Here is a 14,642-nt window from a genome sequence, read left to right as displayed (position 1 = left end):
GCTGTTTCAGACCCCATCTCATAGTAAGAGTTGGCCCAAAGCCTTTACCTTCCCACTTCTGACTGCTGTGCAAAGGATGGTTTACCTATGGTTTTGCCAGCTATACGTAATAACGACATGTTTAAATATGCTTTGGTAGCCCTAAATTTTCTTCAGCTCTTCCTGCAAGCTATACAGAAGGTGTCTGAATATTCCATTTTCATTCATCCTCCATATGTAATCAAGCCAACAGAATTACTTAGATAAGCATAGCTTCAATGATGAGGTACTAGCTATTTTAAGGCCTCACTGCTGAGATGTCTGCCATTTCAGACAGCAGGACTGTTTTATGTGAAATCCATATAGTCACTCCTGTTTGATCCTTTTTTAAGTATATATATGAAGTGTGTGTGTGTGTATGATTTATAAAATTCTCTTTAAGCATATTTGGAGAAGCAGAGGTTAACAATTCTCATCCCAGAACAGCTAGTCTACCAGGGTTTGATTCTCATCCTTGTTGCTAATTTTTTGACTAGAGGCAATTAACTCTTCCTTTCTGTACCTTACTTTCCTCACTTTAAAACAGTACCTTCTTCCTAGGATTAAATGAGCTAATATATATCAAGTGTTTAGAATAACACTTGGCACATTTTAGGTACTTTATATGAGTTTGCTATTATTACTAGTCAATATAAGATAATTTAATATATAAAAATGATATTATAACAATAATGCTATTAGAATAACAGCTATTTTTTATGGATGTTATTATAGTTCCCTAAGACTGTAAACTTTTGCAGAAAATCCAAATATTATAGTTTGTTTAGAACTTAAATACATAGCACTTAAACACAAGACAGGTCTAAATATATGCTTTTTAACTTTAACAAAAATGTCCTACAGTCCTATAAATAGAAGGCTAAACAACATCAGTCAATCTGTGGTTTCCAACCTTGGCTATGCATTAGAATCAGTGGGGGAACCTTTAAAAAGTAAGTTCAGGAGCACCTGGATGGCTCCGTCAGAAGAGTGAACAACTCTTGATCTCGGGGTCATGAGTTCAAGCCCCATGTGGGGTACAGAGATTACTTAAAAATAAAATCTTTAAAAATAAATAAATAAAATAAAAAATAAAAAGTCCAGACTCCATCCCTAAAGATTCTGATTTAATTGGTTTGAGATAAAGACCAGACATCAGTACTGTCTTATTTAATAAGCTCCCCCAAGTGATCCCAATGCACAGCCAGGGTTGAAAACCACTGCCCGAGATCTTCAGTCTAGGATATTCTATGTGGACACCACACAATCAGGAGATGTTGGCTTTCTGAATTTTGTTTTCCACCTTGTTAAGAAATGCACCATTGTACAAAACAGTGCTAGGACAGCAAAAGCCAGTGATACCCTGATGCTTAGTTTATGAATGAAAACCTTTGCTGTAATGAGAACTGAACCAGAGAAACCTGATAATCTCCTTCAGGTTTCTCAGTATACAGTCCCAGGCCAAATGTGCAATTTTGTGTTTTCTGTTAAGAATGCCTCAAGGGCATGTAATTCCTAGATTACCAGCGAGACCTTTTGCTGGTATTCCAAAACTGTCAAATAGGAAGAATTATCAGGTATGCAGCAAAATACTCAATTTTCAATTTTTAGTTCTCTTATTGCATCAATAAGTATGCTTAGACTTACTATGCACATGATATATAGGACATCATTAATTTTGATGGGACTAAATAAAACATTATGGGACATCTTTAAGATTTAGTAAATATTTTTAATTATTTTACAGCTGCAAGAATAGCTGTGCAGTGATTTTTTTGTTTGTCTGCTTTAACAAATTCAATGATAACTGAATGGAGGGGTGGGGATCTTAGTTTTGTTACCTGCACGTTTCCTATATCTGATGTGCCGCAAAGGATCAGGTCCGCTACATCACATTGAAGTCTAAAGCCACACCATGATTCAAGAAGTGCATGGTCAATGATCCAGAAGGTCTCCGTCCAGAAATGGAGAGCTCAAAGATGACCTGATTGATGGCTGCTGAAGTCAGTTCTTTCCCCTTTCCTCTTTAAAATGGTAATGATAGTGGGCTCTTTGAAGTTTGAAGGCATTTCTTTACAGCTCCATATACTGAGGAAAAGCCTGTGCAGATGTCTACATAGTAACTCCCTCCCCTGCTTGAGGATTTAAGCAGCAATGCCATCAGATCCTAGGTATTTTCAGTCTTCCTGGGCCTGACACAAATTGGAATGATCAACCCACTATCTTTCAAAAGGAAAAACATTCTAATATAACAACCTCCATCAAAACAAAACAAAACCAAACAAAGACAAACTGTTTTCTTATGAGACTCTAAGAGACCCCAAAAATATGTAAGTTGCATTTTGAATTGGCTGACAGATCTCTATTGACATAAACGTTCAATTTCAGAAAACTTACATTTGGCATCTGGGATACTGTGATATGGAGACCACACAAGCATTCCTCCATTGTCTTTATCTGTATACTTTGTAGCACCTGGAGAAAAAATTCATTACTTTAAATATGATGGATTTTATGTACATTTAAAGTAAGTATAAACAAGGTAAGCTTTATTTCTATTTTAGTACAGTACCTGCAAGAGAACAAAGGAACAAAGTACGAGGAAACAGAGAAGGAAAACAGATTTACATTAAAATACTAAGTATTTCATTTATGAAATTGAAGAAAATTTCACAAAGACTGAAGTTAACCCCCTTTAAATTAAAAAGAAAGACTTTCTTAAGGACACTATATAGCTCTATTTCTTGACAGGAAATAAACCTGATTTAACCTTCTAACATTATTTGGGAGTCATTAAAAATTCTGACTTAAAACTAGAGAATACCTCAGGTGGTAAGTTATTTCTGTTTTGCCTCATCTCTGAATGGGCCAAGATTACCATCATTTAAAAATACTTGTATCTGTTTTTTATGGTTTTTATTTAATCTTATTCCTTGTGAGTCTGCCAACTATTCCTTTTTAGCGTTAATTTCATTAGTTTATATTTATAAAATTATGTGCTCTGTGTAAGAGGAAAACAAAGTCAAAAAATATAAAAGTTAATAATGCTGTTTCTTGAAGTAATCAGAGTCTACCTCTATTGTAGAAGCACACCATTACTGTTGCTTATTTCTAATCTGTTATGATCTGAAAAGTCAGAAAAATCAAGCTCTATTAAAACTGCATTAGGGATAGAATGAATGAAAGCCTGACACAGCTGTCCCAGTGCCAAGTACATGCCCGTGGGTTCTGTCTTTTAATTACTCAGTGGTCTTTTCTGGTTTCTTTCTAATTCCTAGGTGCATTCAAGTTAATTAAAACTATCAAGAAATGAAGCATTGTTGCCACCTACTTACTTTAAGACTTGTCTATGAATATATCATAATTGACTTTTATGAGGTATTGATAGCTACCACCAACAAATGGCAAGAATTCCAAAATTATTCACATAAAACATTAACAGAATTCTGAGGTTAAGCTGTAATCATTCATAAGATTGTAAGATATTTGGAATAAAGAACATTCACTTCCAGGGGTAAAGGAACTACCAGTATAATCTCAATCTAGAGAAGTTATCTATCCAGGAATAATCTAATATAGTTCAGTAGTTTTTAATTTTGGAGAATCATTACACATCACTACTGCATATTCAATCAACAAATTACAGAAAATGATATATTGTTAGTGAAAATATGAAGCTAAGATTGCTTTAAAAATTTTATGTTTTACTATAAGGAAAAATTAAGGATGGAGAAAAGAGAAATGAGAGAACAGTACCAAAGTATTAGAAAAATCATATTTACAAAATGAATCTAAAAGCAAAACCTACTGCGTTTTGTCGTTTTCTTTAATAAAGAGGACAAAAAACAGAGAATTTAAGAAAATGCAAAGTAGAAGTACATTATCTAAAATTTATATTCAATGAAAACAAATTCCAAGTTTTTTAAAAACTTCAAAAACGAGATACATATTAAATTTCTAACCACATAAAATACAAACACAAAAGCAAAATTGGCAGCCACTCAAAGGAGATAAAACAGACATATCCAAGTTGGTCAGAAATCTTTATCTACTGCTATTTCTAGTGCATATTCTAAACTTCAATTCTTCAACATGGACTGATTCTTTTTCACAATAGATTATAACAATAAGATAATTTAAATCCTACTTAACAGAATAAGGAATGCAACAAAGAAAGGTTTCCATTAAGTCTCACGTCTTAAGAGCATATCAGGCTTAATATTTAAACATATTTCCTGCATCTGATTCTTGCATTATAGAAAATCTTAATTAAAATACCTTCACAAAATGTCTCTTCTTACACAGATATGAACTATTTTTTTGTATTTTTCCCCATGAGGCATAACAGTTAAGTTTCCCAAAAAATTCTTAGGACTACAATTAAGGGCTTGATCTGACAAAAACTGACATCCAAGCTGTGGGGACTAACAGCTCTTCTAATATGGGGGTGGGGGGGCTAATTGGGAGAGTAATTGTGTCTGGTAGCAGAGAATGCCTAATTAGGCATTTCACAATGTTCCTTTTTTTTTTTTTTAAGATTTTATTTATTTGAGACAGAGAGAGACAGCAAGAGAGAACATGAGTGGGAGGCAGGGAGAGGGATAAGCAGACTCCCCAATGAGCAGGGAGCCCCAAGTGGGGCTCAATCCCAGGACCCCACAATCATGACCTGAGCTGAAGGCAGATGCTTAACTGAGCCACCCAGGCACCCCCACAATGTTCTTTTCCTAACCTTGAACTAAACTCCACCATTTTTAATCATGTATGTGTCAACTAGGCCCAGGAGATGACTGATGTTCACAGGAAATGAGGTATTTTAATATAATGGTTAAGAGTGTAACCATTATAGAGCCAGACTCTAATTTGAATTCAAGCTCTGCCATTTCTCAGCTTTGTCATCTTAGGGAAATTTACTTATGTTGCCCATGCCTCAGTTTAATTCTTTAAAAACACGGATGATGAGGGGTACCTGGGTGGCTCACTCGGTTAAGCAGCTGACTATGGATTTCAGCTCAGGTCATGATCTCAGGGTCCTGGGATCCAGGCCCCACACTGAGCCCCCATGCCAGGCTTCCTACTCAGTGGGAAGTCTGCTTGAGGATTCTCTCTCCCCCTCTCCCTCTTCTTCTCCCCACCCTGGCATACAGTATGTATTACCTGAACATTATTATTACTAATATATGCTCATTGAAAGCAGTTTTTTCTTGTTCCCTTCTATCTCTACTCTGAAAAGACTTCCTGTCAGCTTATCAAATAACACAAATGAATAAAAACTCATGGGGCTCTAACACAAACAGTTGATGCCTTCTCTCACCAAACCCTTGAAAATGAGACTGGATGGGGCCCCTGGGCGGCTCAGTCGTTAAGTGTTTGCCTTTGGCTCATGATCCCTGGGTCCTGGGATCGAGCCCCGCACGGAGCTCCCTGATCCGCGGGAAGCCTGCTTCTCCCTCTCCCACTCCCCCTGCTTGTGTTCCCTCTCTCGGTCTCTCTCTGTCAAATAAATAAATAAAATCTTAAAAAAAAAAAAAAAGAAAATGAGATTGAATAGCTGAAATGACTTTTTTGTTTTTCTAACAACTCAGACCTGACTTCTCCCCTATAAAAGGAGAAAGTAACTTGTATTATTAAAAACAATGTACCCCTCAGGATGCTTTGCATCCAATGAAGTTTTATCCTTTCCATTATAAAAGCTGAAGAAAGGGGCGCCTGGGTGGCTCAGTTGGTTTAGCGACTGCCCTCGGCTCAGGTCATGATCCTGGAGTCCCTGGATTGAGTCCCGCATTGGGCTCCCTGCTTGGCAGGGAGTCTGCTTCTCCCTCTGGCCCTCCCCCCTCTCATGTGCTCTCTCTCATTCTCTCTCTCTCAAATAAATAAAATCTTTAAAAAAATAAAATAAAATAAAAATAAATAAATAAAAGCTGAAGAAAAATATCCAAAGGACATAAACTCAATATTTATTTTGCTTTTATATGTAACAATATTTAGCATTATATCTCAAAACTGTCTGATACTCAGAATAATACTGAAGGGATGCCTGGGTGGCTCAGTCAGTTAAGCATCTGCCTCTGGATCAGGTCATGATGCCAGGGTCCTGGGATCGAGTCCCACATCCAGCTCCTTGCTTAGCAGGGAGCCTGCTTCTCCCTCTGCCTGCCACTCTCCCTGCTTGTGCACACTCTCTCTCTCTGACAAATAAATAAATAAAATCTTTGAAAAAAGGAAAGAAATAATACTGAAAATCAAGCTTGCGTCACCAACAAAATAATCCAGCCTTAGAAATATCCTATCTTCCAAATAGATTAAAAAACAAACCAAAACCTAGATAAGCAAGCTACTCTCGGGGAGCCTGGGTGGCTCAGTTGGTTAAGCGGCTGCCTTTGGCTCAGGTCATGATCCTGGGGTCCTGGGATGGAGCCCCACATCCAGCTTCCTGCTCAGCGGAGAGCCTGCTTCTCCCTCTCCCTCTGCCTGCCACTCTGCCTACTTGTGCTCTCTATCTCTCTGTCAAATAAATAAATAAAATCTTTAAAAAAAAAAAAAAAGCAAGCTACTCTCATTTTAAAAGACTGTATAGTAGCATGACAGTTCTGAAAACAAAATCATTAAACAATTTTTAAAAGTATGAAACAAAGTTTAAACCTTTTGAAATCTTTTAGATATCTTAACTGCAGTTGGTAAAGTACATTTATAAGACCATTGGGGAAAACCAACAACTAAAAAAACAAAAGTATAATTTTGATAAACTAGGATTTTTACACCAATAGCAAATTTCAAAATAAGTACAAAAATAAAAATCCACTTCTTCTTAGATTTAAGACATTTAGAATAAGGATTCTGATGGAAATCATGGGACAAATGTTCTATATAAAGAACTTAAGTACTGAGAATATTAAGACACACATAAAATTCTCCTATTTATGAACTGGGCTCTCACTTACATATTTAATTCACTACCTTCAAAGTGGGATAAATAACGACTTTCCAAGAGGTACATAAGTAAGTTTTATGGGAATCAATTTTCAGAACTTTAGCTTCCCTGTGTGCTCTTTCCCAAGACAATCTGCCTGAGAACTCACCTGCAGTCTAAGCTATATGCTCTTTCTACTTATGACCTCCTTCACAAATGCCCTTCTCTCACTTAAAAAAAAAAAGGGGGGGGGTAGCTCTCTCATCCCATCCTATTTCTGACAAGAGTATATCGCTCAAAATTTTGAGACATCTACAGTGCCAAACAAAGGGTTCTGGCAAGGCTCTCCTTTACTCAAGGCATCATAGCTATTACAATTTCAATCAATTACACATTAATTGTAATAACTCAAACCAGAAGAGACTTAACACTTAGAACCTTATGTTCACAAGAATACATATTACAGTGGTAGAGAAACTGGATAGGTGATCAATAAAACACATTCAAGCACAAAAATATAAAATTCCGTGGGGGAAAATGCATGGAAATGATTTCAAAGATAAAAAGGAAAAATGTAAACTTTCAGACTGTTTACCTATTCATACTTTTTATAAAATAGATACGATCATATTACTCTAGTATTTATATTTAACTGGATGCATTTAAAATAAGGGTATAATGGCTTTATTTCAAAGTGCTAATATTTTCAATACACTGGAGATATGTTTTTCAACTATTTAAACACAGCAGTAAGTGACAGATGTTAAAAATATGCGAGAAAGTATTTTTTTGAAAATTCTTTTATGAATATACAAGCAAAACATTTTGAAGACCATTGCTTTATAGACAATAATTTTCACCTAATATTATGATATAGTTAACATTATCTCCCTTTCACAAATGAGAAAATAAAGGTATGGATACATCAGGTAGTTCGTCAAGGTCACTACGCCATATTAGCTAAAAGGCATATGGGAAGAGGTGAGACTCTTAATCACCACACGAAACTGCTCCTCCTTGATATACAAATAGTCAGGAGGCACTAAATAAAAGTTGGTAATTGAAAAATCTGAAGAAAAAAAGGCACCTAAGAAAATAATCAAATCCAGTTAGTAAATTTTTATAAAGGCATTCTTAGCAATGGTGTTAACATAAACTGTTCCTAAACTTATATTCAGTAGTTCCAATTTAAATCACAATTCTCATATTTTCTAAAATATTCATTTTAGTAAGTCATTCTGTTTGATTTCTATCATCACTATTAACTCCTCCAATAAAAATATCCTACACACACACACAAACTCTTTAATTTTCCTATATTCTGATCATAATCTTGGAACCTAAGGAATTTTTCCTCCAAATAATTTGGTTATGGGTGAATAATCTTCATGAAGGTAGACTCAGTGGTTTATGAGACTAAAGACAAAGGTGTGAAAAAGAGAAAAGGAGAGACAGGAATTGACCGTTTCTCAATTTCTATCATTAATAAATATCTCTTTTCCTTTTACCTTCTCCAAGGAAATATGTGTCTTTTTTTTTTTTTAAGATTTTATTTATTTGACAGAGAGAGACACAGCGAGAGAAGGATCACAAGCAGGGGGAGTGGGAGAGAGAGAAGCAGGCCCGTGGCTGAGCAGAGAGCCCGATGCAGGGCTCGATCCCAGGACACTGGGATCATGACCTGAGCCGAAGGCAGACGCTTAACGACTGAGCCACCCAGGTGCCCCCAAGGAAATATGTTTCTTACCAAATTATATTGAATTGATGTGAAGTAGAAACTTGACACAACACTTAGAATAAAACAGAACAATGGCACTATATTGAAAGGCACAGAGGTTCAATATTTACTTTTAAAAAAGTGTCTAACAACTGATAATCTGCATTTGCTTGACAAGATTTGCTTATGATTATAGGAAAGCCTATCCAGGTTTAAGTGATAACTGGTTTTAATTGTGCCCTTGGGTTCAGTATTCTCCTGCAGATTATTAAGGAGAAAATTCACGGATGAATTTTTAAAATGTGACATATATTCTTACCCTAATAAAGAATATCAATTATAATCTGAGTAACTTGAAAATGACTTTAAAAAAAATGTAATAATTCAGTGATTTTTTTTCCACAAATATTCTGCTTAGGTTCAAAATAATAATAAAAAAAATGGGGTCATGTGGGTGGTTTAGTGGGTTAAGCATCTGTCTTCGGCTCAGGTATAGATCCCAGGGTCATGGGATTGAGCCAAGCTCCCTGCTCAGTGGAGAGTCAGCTTCCCCCTCTCCCTCTGCTCCTCCTCCCTACTCATGCTTTGTCTCTCAAATAAAATCTTTTTTTTTTTTTTTAAAGATTTTATTTATTTATTTGACAGAGAGAGACACAGTGAGAGAGGGAACACAAGCAGGGGGAGTGGGAGAGGGAGAAGCAGGCTTCCCGCGGAGTAGGGAGCCCAATGCGGGGCTCCATCCCAGGACCCCGGGATCACGACCTGAGCTGAAGGCAGACGCTTAACGACTGAGCCACCCAGGCACCCCTCAAATAAAATCTTTAAAAATAATAATAATAATAAAAATGATGATCAAGTAAACTGGATAATTCAAATAGTGGCCATGTGAAACTACTGGAAGTGTTCTGCACTTTTAGTGAATTATTTTCCAAATTTGGAATTTATTCCAGTATTTATCATGAAATGAAAACCAAAAAAACAAACAAACAAACAAAACAAAAAAACCTTTATAGTGATCTAGACCATGGCATATATAAATTTGTTCCAGCAAGAAGTCTGGTTTTTAGGGCGCCTGGGTGGCTCAGTTGGTTAAGCGACTGCCTTCGGCTCAGGTCATGATCCTGGAGTCCCAGGATCGAGTCCCGCATCGGGCTCCCTGCTCGGCGGGGAGTCTGCTTCTCCCTCTGACCCTCCTCCCTCTCATGCTCTCTGTATCTCATTCTCTCTGTCTCAAATAAATAAATAAAATCTTTAAAAAAAAAAAAAAAAAAAAAAGAAGTCTGGTTTTTAGACACAAGACCTCCTACTCAACCCGTGTACAGTTGTCTATGAAATATAAACCTACCTAATGAAGCAAAAAAAAGATATGTTTATTAACTTATGAAATAGTTCTGGCTGTTGAATTCTAATTTGTAAATCAGTTTATTATTTCCCAAAAAAGCAGAGTACCAATGAATGCCCCAAATCATAAAGATACATATGTTTGCAGAATCATTCTTCTTAATTATTAAATTTGATCTTTACTGAGTAACTGCCATATGCCCAATCATGTATTCCGGATAAGAATTCCATGAAGCGGGGCGCCTGGGTGGCTCAGTTGTTGGGCATCTGCCTTCAGCTCAGGTGACGATCCCAGTGTCCTGGGATCGAGCCCCACACTGGGCTCCCTGCTCGGAGGGAAGCCTGTTTCTCCCTCTCCCACTCCCCCTGCTTGTGTTCCCTCTCTCGCTGTGTCTGTCAAATAAATAAATAAAATCTTAAAAAAAAAAAAAAAAAAAATTCCGGGTGCCTGGGTGGCTCAGTCCGTTAAGCGTCTGCCTTCGGCTGGGGTCATGATCCCAGGGTCCTGGGATCAAGTCCCGCATCGGGCTCCCTGCTTGGTGGGAGGTCTGCTTCTTTCTCTCCCTCTCCCTGCTGCTCCCCCTGCTTGTGCGTTCTCTCTTTCTCTCTCTCTGTCAAATAAATAAATAAAATCTTTAAAAAAAATTTAAAAAATAAATTCCATGAAGCATTTTTTATGTCCATTTTACAGCTAGGGAAACTAAGGATCAGAGAAGGACACTGACTTGCTCAGAGCACAAAATTAAAACAGCTGGGAACTGAATTCAGTCTATCTTAAGCCAAAGCATGCTTTTTCCAAATATCAAGTTAATACCTGAAGCAGCATAGTAATGTGAAAATGTTATTCACCTACCAGCTACATCAATAAAATTAATTTCACAGAACATTTAAAATTATTTGAAGACCACCAGTACACACACTCGATAGCTTTTGAATAAAATGTATTAACAGCTATGTCATTTAGAAGGCAACCCACATCTAGTGAGCACTTCTATCATTGCTTTTACCTACTGAAAAACAGACTGCACTGACAATCCTTGTAACACTCATTATTTTACTCTCCTCCTCGGACAGGACGAGATGCCACCTAAAACTCTTTATTTTGCATTGCTGAAATGGGCAGGGGATGAATGATAATACCCATCTATACCCTATAACGAAGTAAAGAAGCTATCCCTCCCTCCCCCCCTCCAAAAAAGTAAGCCCTATTAATATCTAATACAGAATTCAAAAGTCCGACACAATGTTATTAGGAGTGGGCAATGGGCAAAAAACTGACCAACTGTAAGGGAGAAAGGGGGGTAAAAAAGAGCTCCTTCAAAGTCTGTCCAAAGCCTGAACTGTAGAGGGTCTGGGGTGGGGAGAAGGAAACACGCTCCACTTCGGGAGGCTCCAGCAAGGGCGCCTCCATATGCGGAACTCTCGCCCAATCCCCGTCCAGGCTGAAATCCCGTGACCGCCAGAGAGCCTGTTTGGAGAAAAGTAGACAGGGAGCCCGCAAGCTGGGTTGGCAGAGGACGCTGGAACCTGGCTGCTCGGGGAGAAAATGTCTCCTTGGCAGCTGCAGCCACTGTCCTGTGGTCTGACTTCCTAGGGCTGGCTGGAGGGCGAGGTGTGCCTCTGGCTTCTCCCCACCCCCTTCCCCCATCCCTTTCTCTCCGCGGCTCCTACACTCCGCAGAGCTGTCGCGACCAATGCTACACCACCTAGCTAAAAAGAAAGAAAAAAGAAAATCCCGTGTGCGCGCGGGTCGGCCAGGGCTCGCCCTCGGCTTCGGCCGATGACAGCAGCCCCGGCATCCGCCGCCCTTGCGGAGCGCGGCCCTCCGCTCCCGGGGGCCGGCGGTATGGCAATTGACATTTGCACGGTTCTTCCACACGCAGCCCGCACACCCTCTCCTCCAGCCCTCGGCCCAGCAGCCGCCCCTTCCCCAGCCTCGGACCCCCGAATCCGCCGAGGGCCGCCTCCCTCTGCTCTCCCCGACCTCGCCCCGGGCTCATGGGGACAGAAAGGCGATGCCACCACCGGGCAAGTGGCCTCCGAAGGAACCATGTTAACCTTGCAATGCACACATCTGCCCACACGCCCTGTGTCACAGCCCTGCCAAGCCTGACAGCCTCCCCTCCAGATGCCTGCCCATCCCAGCCCCGCATCCCCTCCCAACCGCACACCCGGACCCCTACCTCGGCCGCCCCTCTACCCCTTCCACCCTAAACCATTCCCAGAAAAGGGGAGACAGGATTTGCTTAAGCAAATATATCTACCTGGATCAAATTCAGGGATCCGAGCTTGGTATTCAGCTCCGACTCTCATCCCAACATCTGCAAAGCAATGCCAAAAAGAAAAAGAAAAAAAAAAAAGAAAGAAAGAAAAGAGGAAAAAAAGAAAAAGAAAAGAAAGAGAAGAAAAAAAGAAAAAGGAAGAGACACTTAATAAAATATAAAAATTGCTGGAGGGAGGAAAGAAGCGGCGGGTGGATGGGAAGATATTAACTCCGGGCACTCCGGGAGATGGCAGCGGATGGGGGCGGGGAGCGAGGGGGGGGCGAGGGCGGAGGATTGGTCGAGGGCGGAGGGACGAGGGTCGCGGGGGGTGCTGCTGCACTGCACCGGGAGTTCGAGGCTACCGCAGCGCCCGGGCTCCGAGGGGAGGGAGGGCGGGAGCGCGGCGAGGGGAGGGGGCTGGGGGAGGGGAGGAGGGAGGGGGGCAGGCGGGCTGGCGGGGAGGAGTTCGAGGCTACCACCGTGCTCGTCGTCGCTGCTGCAGCCGCTCTCGGGCTCGGAGTAGTGCAGCCCGCCGTTGGTGGACGAGGCGCCGCCGCCGCCGCCGCCGCCCGCCGGGTTCTTGGCGCTGCCGTTGGCCGATCGGTTCTTCCCCAGTAACTCGGGCCCTTTCTCCATCATGCCGGGCATGGTATAAGAGGGGAGGGGGAAAGGTGAGGGGAAGCGGTAGGCGTCAGGGTGAAGGGGGAGATGGCTTACGAGTGCGGGCGGGAGGGAGAGGAGGAGGAGGAGGAGACGGCGGCGGCAGAGGAGGAGGAGGAGGGTGTTAATATGGAGCCGCCATAACCGCCCCGGTCCGGCAGTAGCGCAGTCGCCTCACAACTACCCGCCCCGGCCCCGCCTCTCTCCCCTCCTCCCGCCGCCCGCCCCGCGCAGTCCCGGGCGCCCCTGTCGGCCGCGCCGCGCTCTTCGCCGCCGCCGGTATCACTCCGCCCCGCAGGGAGGTTCCGGCCGCGGGGCGGGGAGGGGCGGGGGGGGGAGGAGGAGGGGTAGAGGGGGAGGGGCGGGGAAGCCCCGCTTGCTGGCAGCCCGGGCAACCCCAACCAAGCTAATAAAATCGCCGCAGAGGCGCGGCCGCCTCTCCGGCTTCCTTCCTAGGGGGCGCTCCGGCGCCCGGGCGGAGGCGAACACGAGGGCGTGGGACTCTTTGCCCTCTCAGGGCGGAAGGAACGCGCCCAGCCTGAGAAAGGGCCGGCGCGATCCGAGGGGCCGCGTCAGGGCAGCGGCCCCCCTCTCTCGGAGGGTTGCGGGTCGGGACGGCCGGGCAGGTCTCGGCGGGAGCGCGGCCCCCTTGAGATCCTGCGGCGCTTCGACTGCTCGCTTTCGCGGCTCCTCCGCCGGCGTCGAGCTGGTGTCGCGCCCTTGCCCGCCGCGGAGTCGGACTGTGTGACCGGGCGCCCTCCGAGTTCCAGGCCCCGAGTAGCAGACGCGGTCCTGATTATCTGGACGCTGCGTTTTGTTAAAAACCTTCTCTCCGGTTTCTCTTCTCACCTTTGCTTTATTTTCATCCATTTTTCGCCTTTACTGTTTCATTAGTTAGAAAGTGGGTGTTGTCAGTGGTGAAAGAAAATTACGACCGGGGCCTTGCCCAGTGGTGCTTCCTCAGTCCGCGCTGCCCCGTGGTCAGGGCTTGGAGCGGGGCTGTAGGGAGGGCGGAGCCCCCGCTAGAGGTGGAGGCAAGAGCTGCATTCTGGCAGGGTTTCCAGCCTGGCAGGCTATGTGCTCTGTAATGCTTTTCGGAATTGCATTAGGCAGAAGGGGGAAGGAATAGGGAACTGTTTATTTCGTTCACCAGATTTGAGGAAGTCTGCTCTGTGCCAGCCTGCCTGGCATTGGGAGCTATTTATGATATTCTTTTTCTTTATTACTTATTGTTTTTGCTCAGCAGTAAGAATTGAGGACTTCCGGTGAACAGCTAGTATGCAAATGAATGCAAAGCAGTATTTATGGTCCATAGGTAAGGTATTCTCCCAAACACTTAAAAATTGTCCTGTATGAATTCTATTATAGGTCAATGCGGAGTGGATCAAAGCAGAAATCACTGAAAGCAGAAACATACCTAAAGCAGGAGTGTCTCAATCAGGAATTGAACCAAAAAAAAAGCCTGGGAAGTAAATATTTGGCAGGATCCCTGTCTAAAGAGGAAAGTCTCCTGAGCAGGTACAAAACCTATCTTGTTCTGAGAGTGGAAGTAGTTTGATCTATCGAAGCTTGATATGATTCCCTTAGCTCATACAACTAAACCTTTTATTCATTTCTCTCTCTCAACAAATACAGTTCTGAATATTATTTTAATTCCTGTATAGTTTTTCTACACTGAGAGAATATCCTGGGCAAATGAAATGAATACCATTTCCTATGACAGATACATTTT

The 14,642-nt window shown here is 42.0% G+C and overlaps 1 protein-coding gene and 1 long non-coding RNA gene across 7 annotated transcripts in view; one reads left to right on the top strand and one right to left on the bottom strand.

The window, feature by feature from the left end:
* RCOR3 (REST corepressor 3) overlaps window positions 1-13,906 on the bottom strand; it is a 57,178-nt gene extending 43,272 nt beyond the window's left edge. For 2 of the 5 annotated variants that reach the window (XM_064594134.1, XM_064594136.1), the window contains exons 1-3: window positions 12,730-12,898; window positions 12,251-12,307; window positions 2,416-2,493 (exon numbers count right to left, since the gene is read on the bottom strand). In XM_064594134.1, the coding sequence (XP_064450204.1) occupies window positions 2,416-2,493; window positions 12,251-12,307; window positions 12,730-12,898 (304 nt within the window). Of the gene's footprint in view, window positions 1-1,859; window positions 2,211-2,415; window positions 2,494-12,250; window positions 12,308-12,726; window positions 12,899-13,759 lie in introns of those variants that run through there. The other 3 variants (XM_064594135.1, XM_064594133.1, XM_064594137.1) reach the window with 3 other exon arrangements.
* Window positions 12,783-14,642, top strand: part of LOC123846095 (uncharacterized) — a 92,675-nt gene continuing 90,815 nt past the window's right edge. For both annotated transcript variants that reach the window (XR_010412269.1, XR_008506265.2), the window contains exons 1-2: window positions 12,783-12,921; window positions 14,279-14,428. This is a non-coding gene — a long non-coding RNA (uncharacterized LOC123846095). The remainder of the gene's footprint in view (window positions 12,922-14,278; window positions 14,429-14,642) is intronic.

The sequence above is a fragment of the Mirounga angustirostris genome, unplaced genomic scaffold (genome assembly GCF_029215605.1).
Source record: "Mirounga angustirostris isolate CCGP_5_RB_7025 unplaced genomic scaffold, mMirAng1.0.hap1 SCAF_6, whole genome shotgun sequence".
Lineage (NCBI taxonomy): Eukaryota > Metazoa > Chordata > Mammalia > Carnivora > Phocidae > Mirounga > Mirounga angustirostris.
Note: the sequence above shows the minus strand (reverse complement) of the source record. Positions and strands in the feature narration are given on the sequence as shown.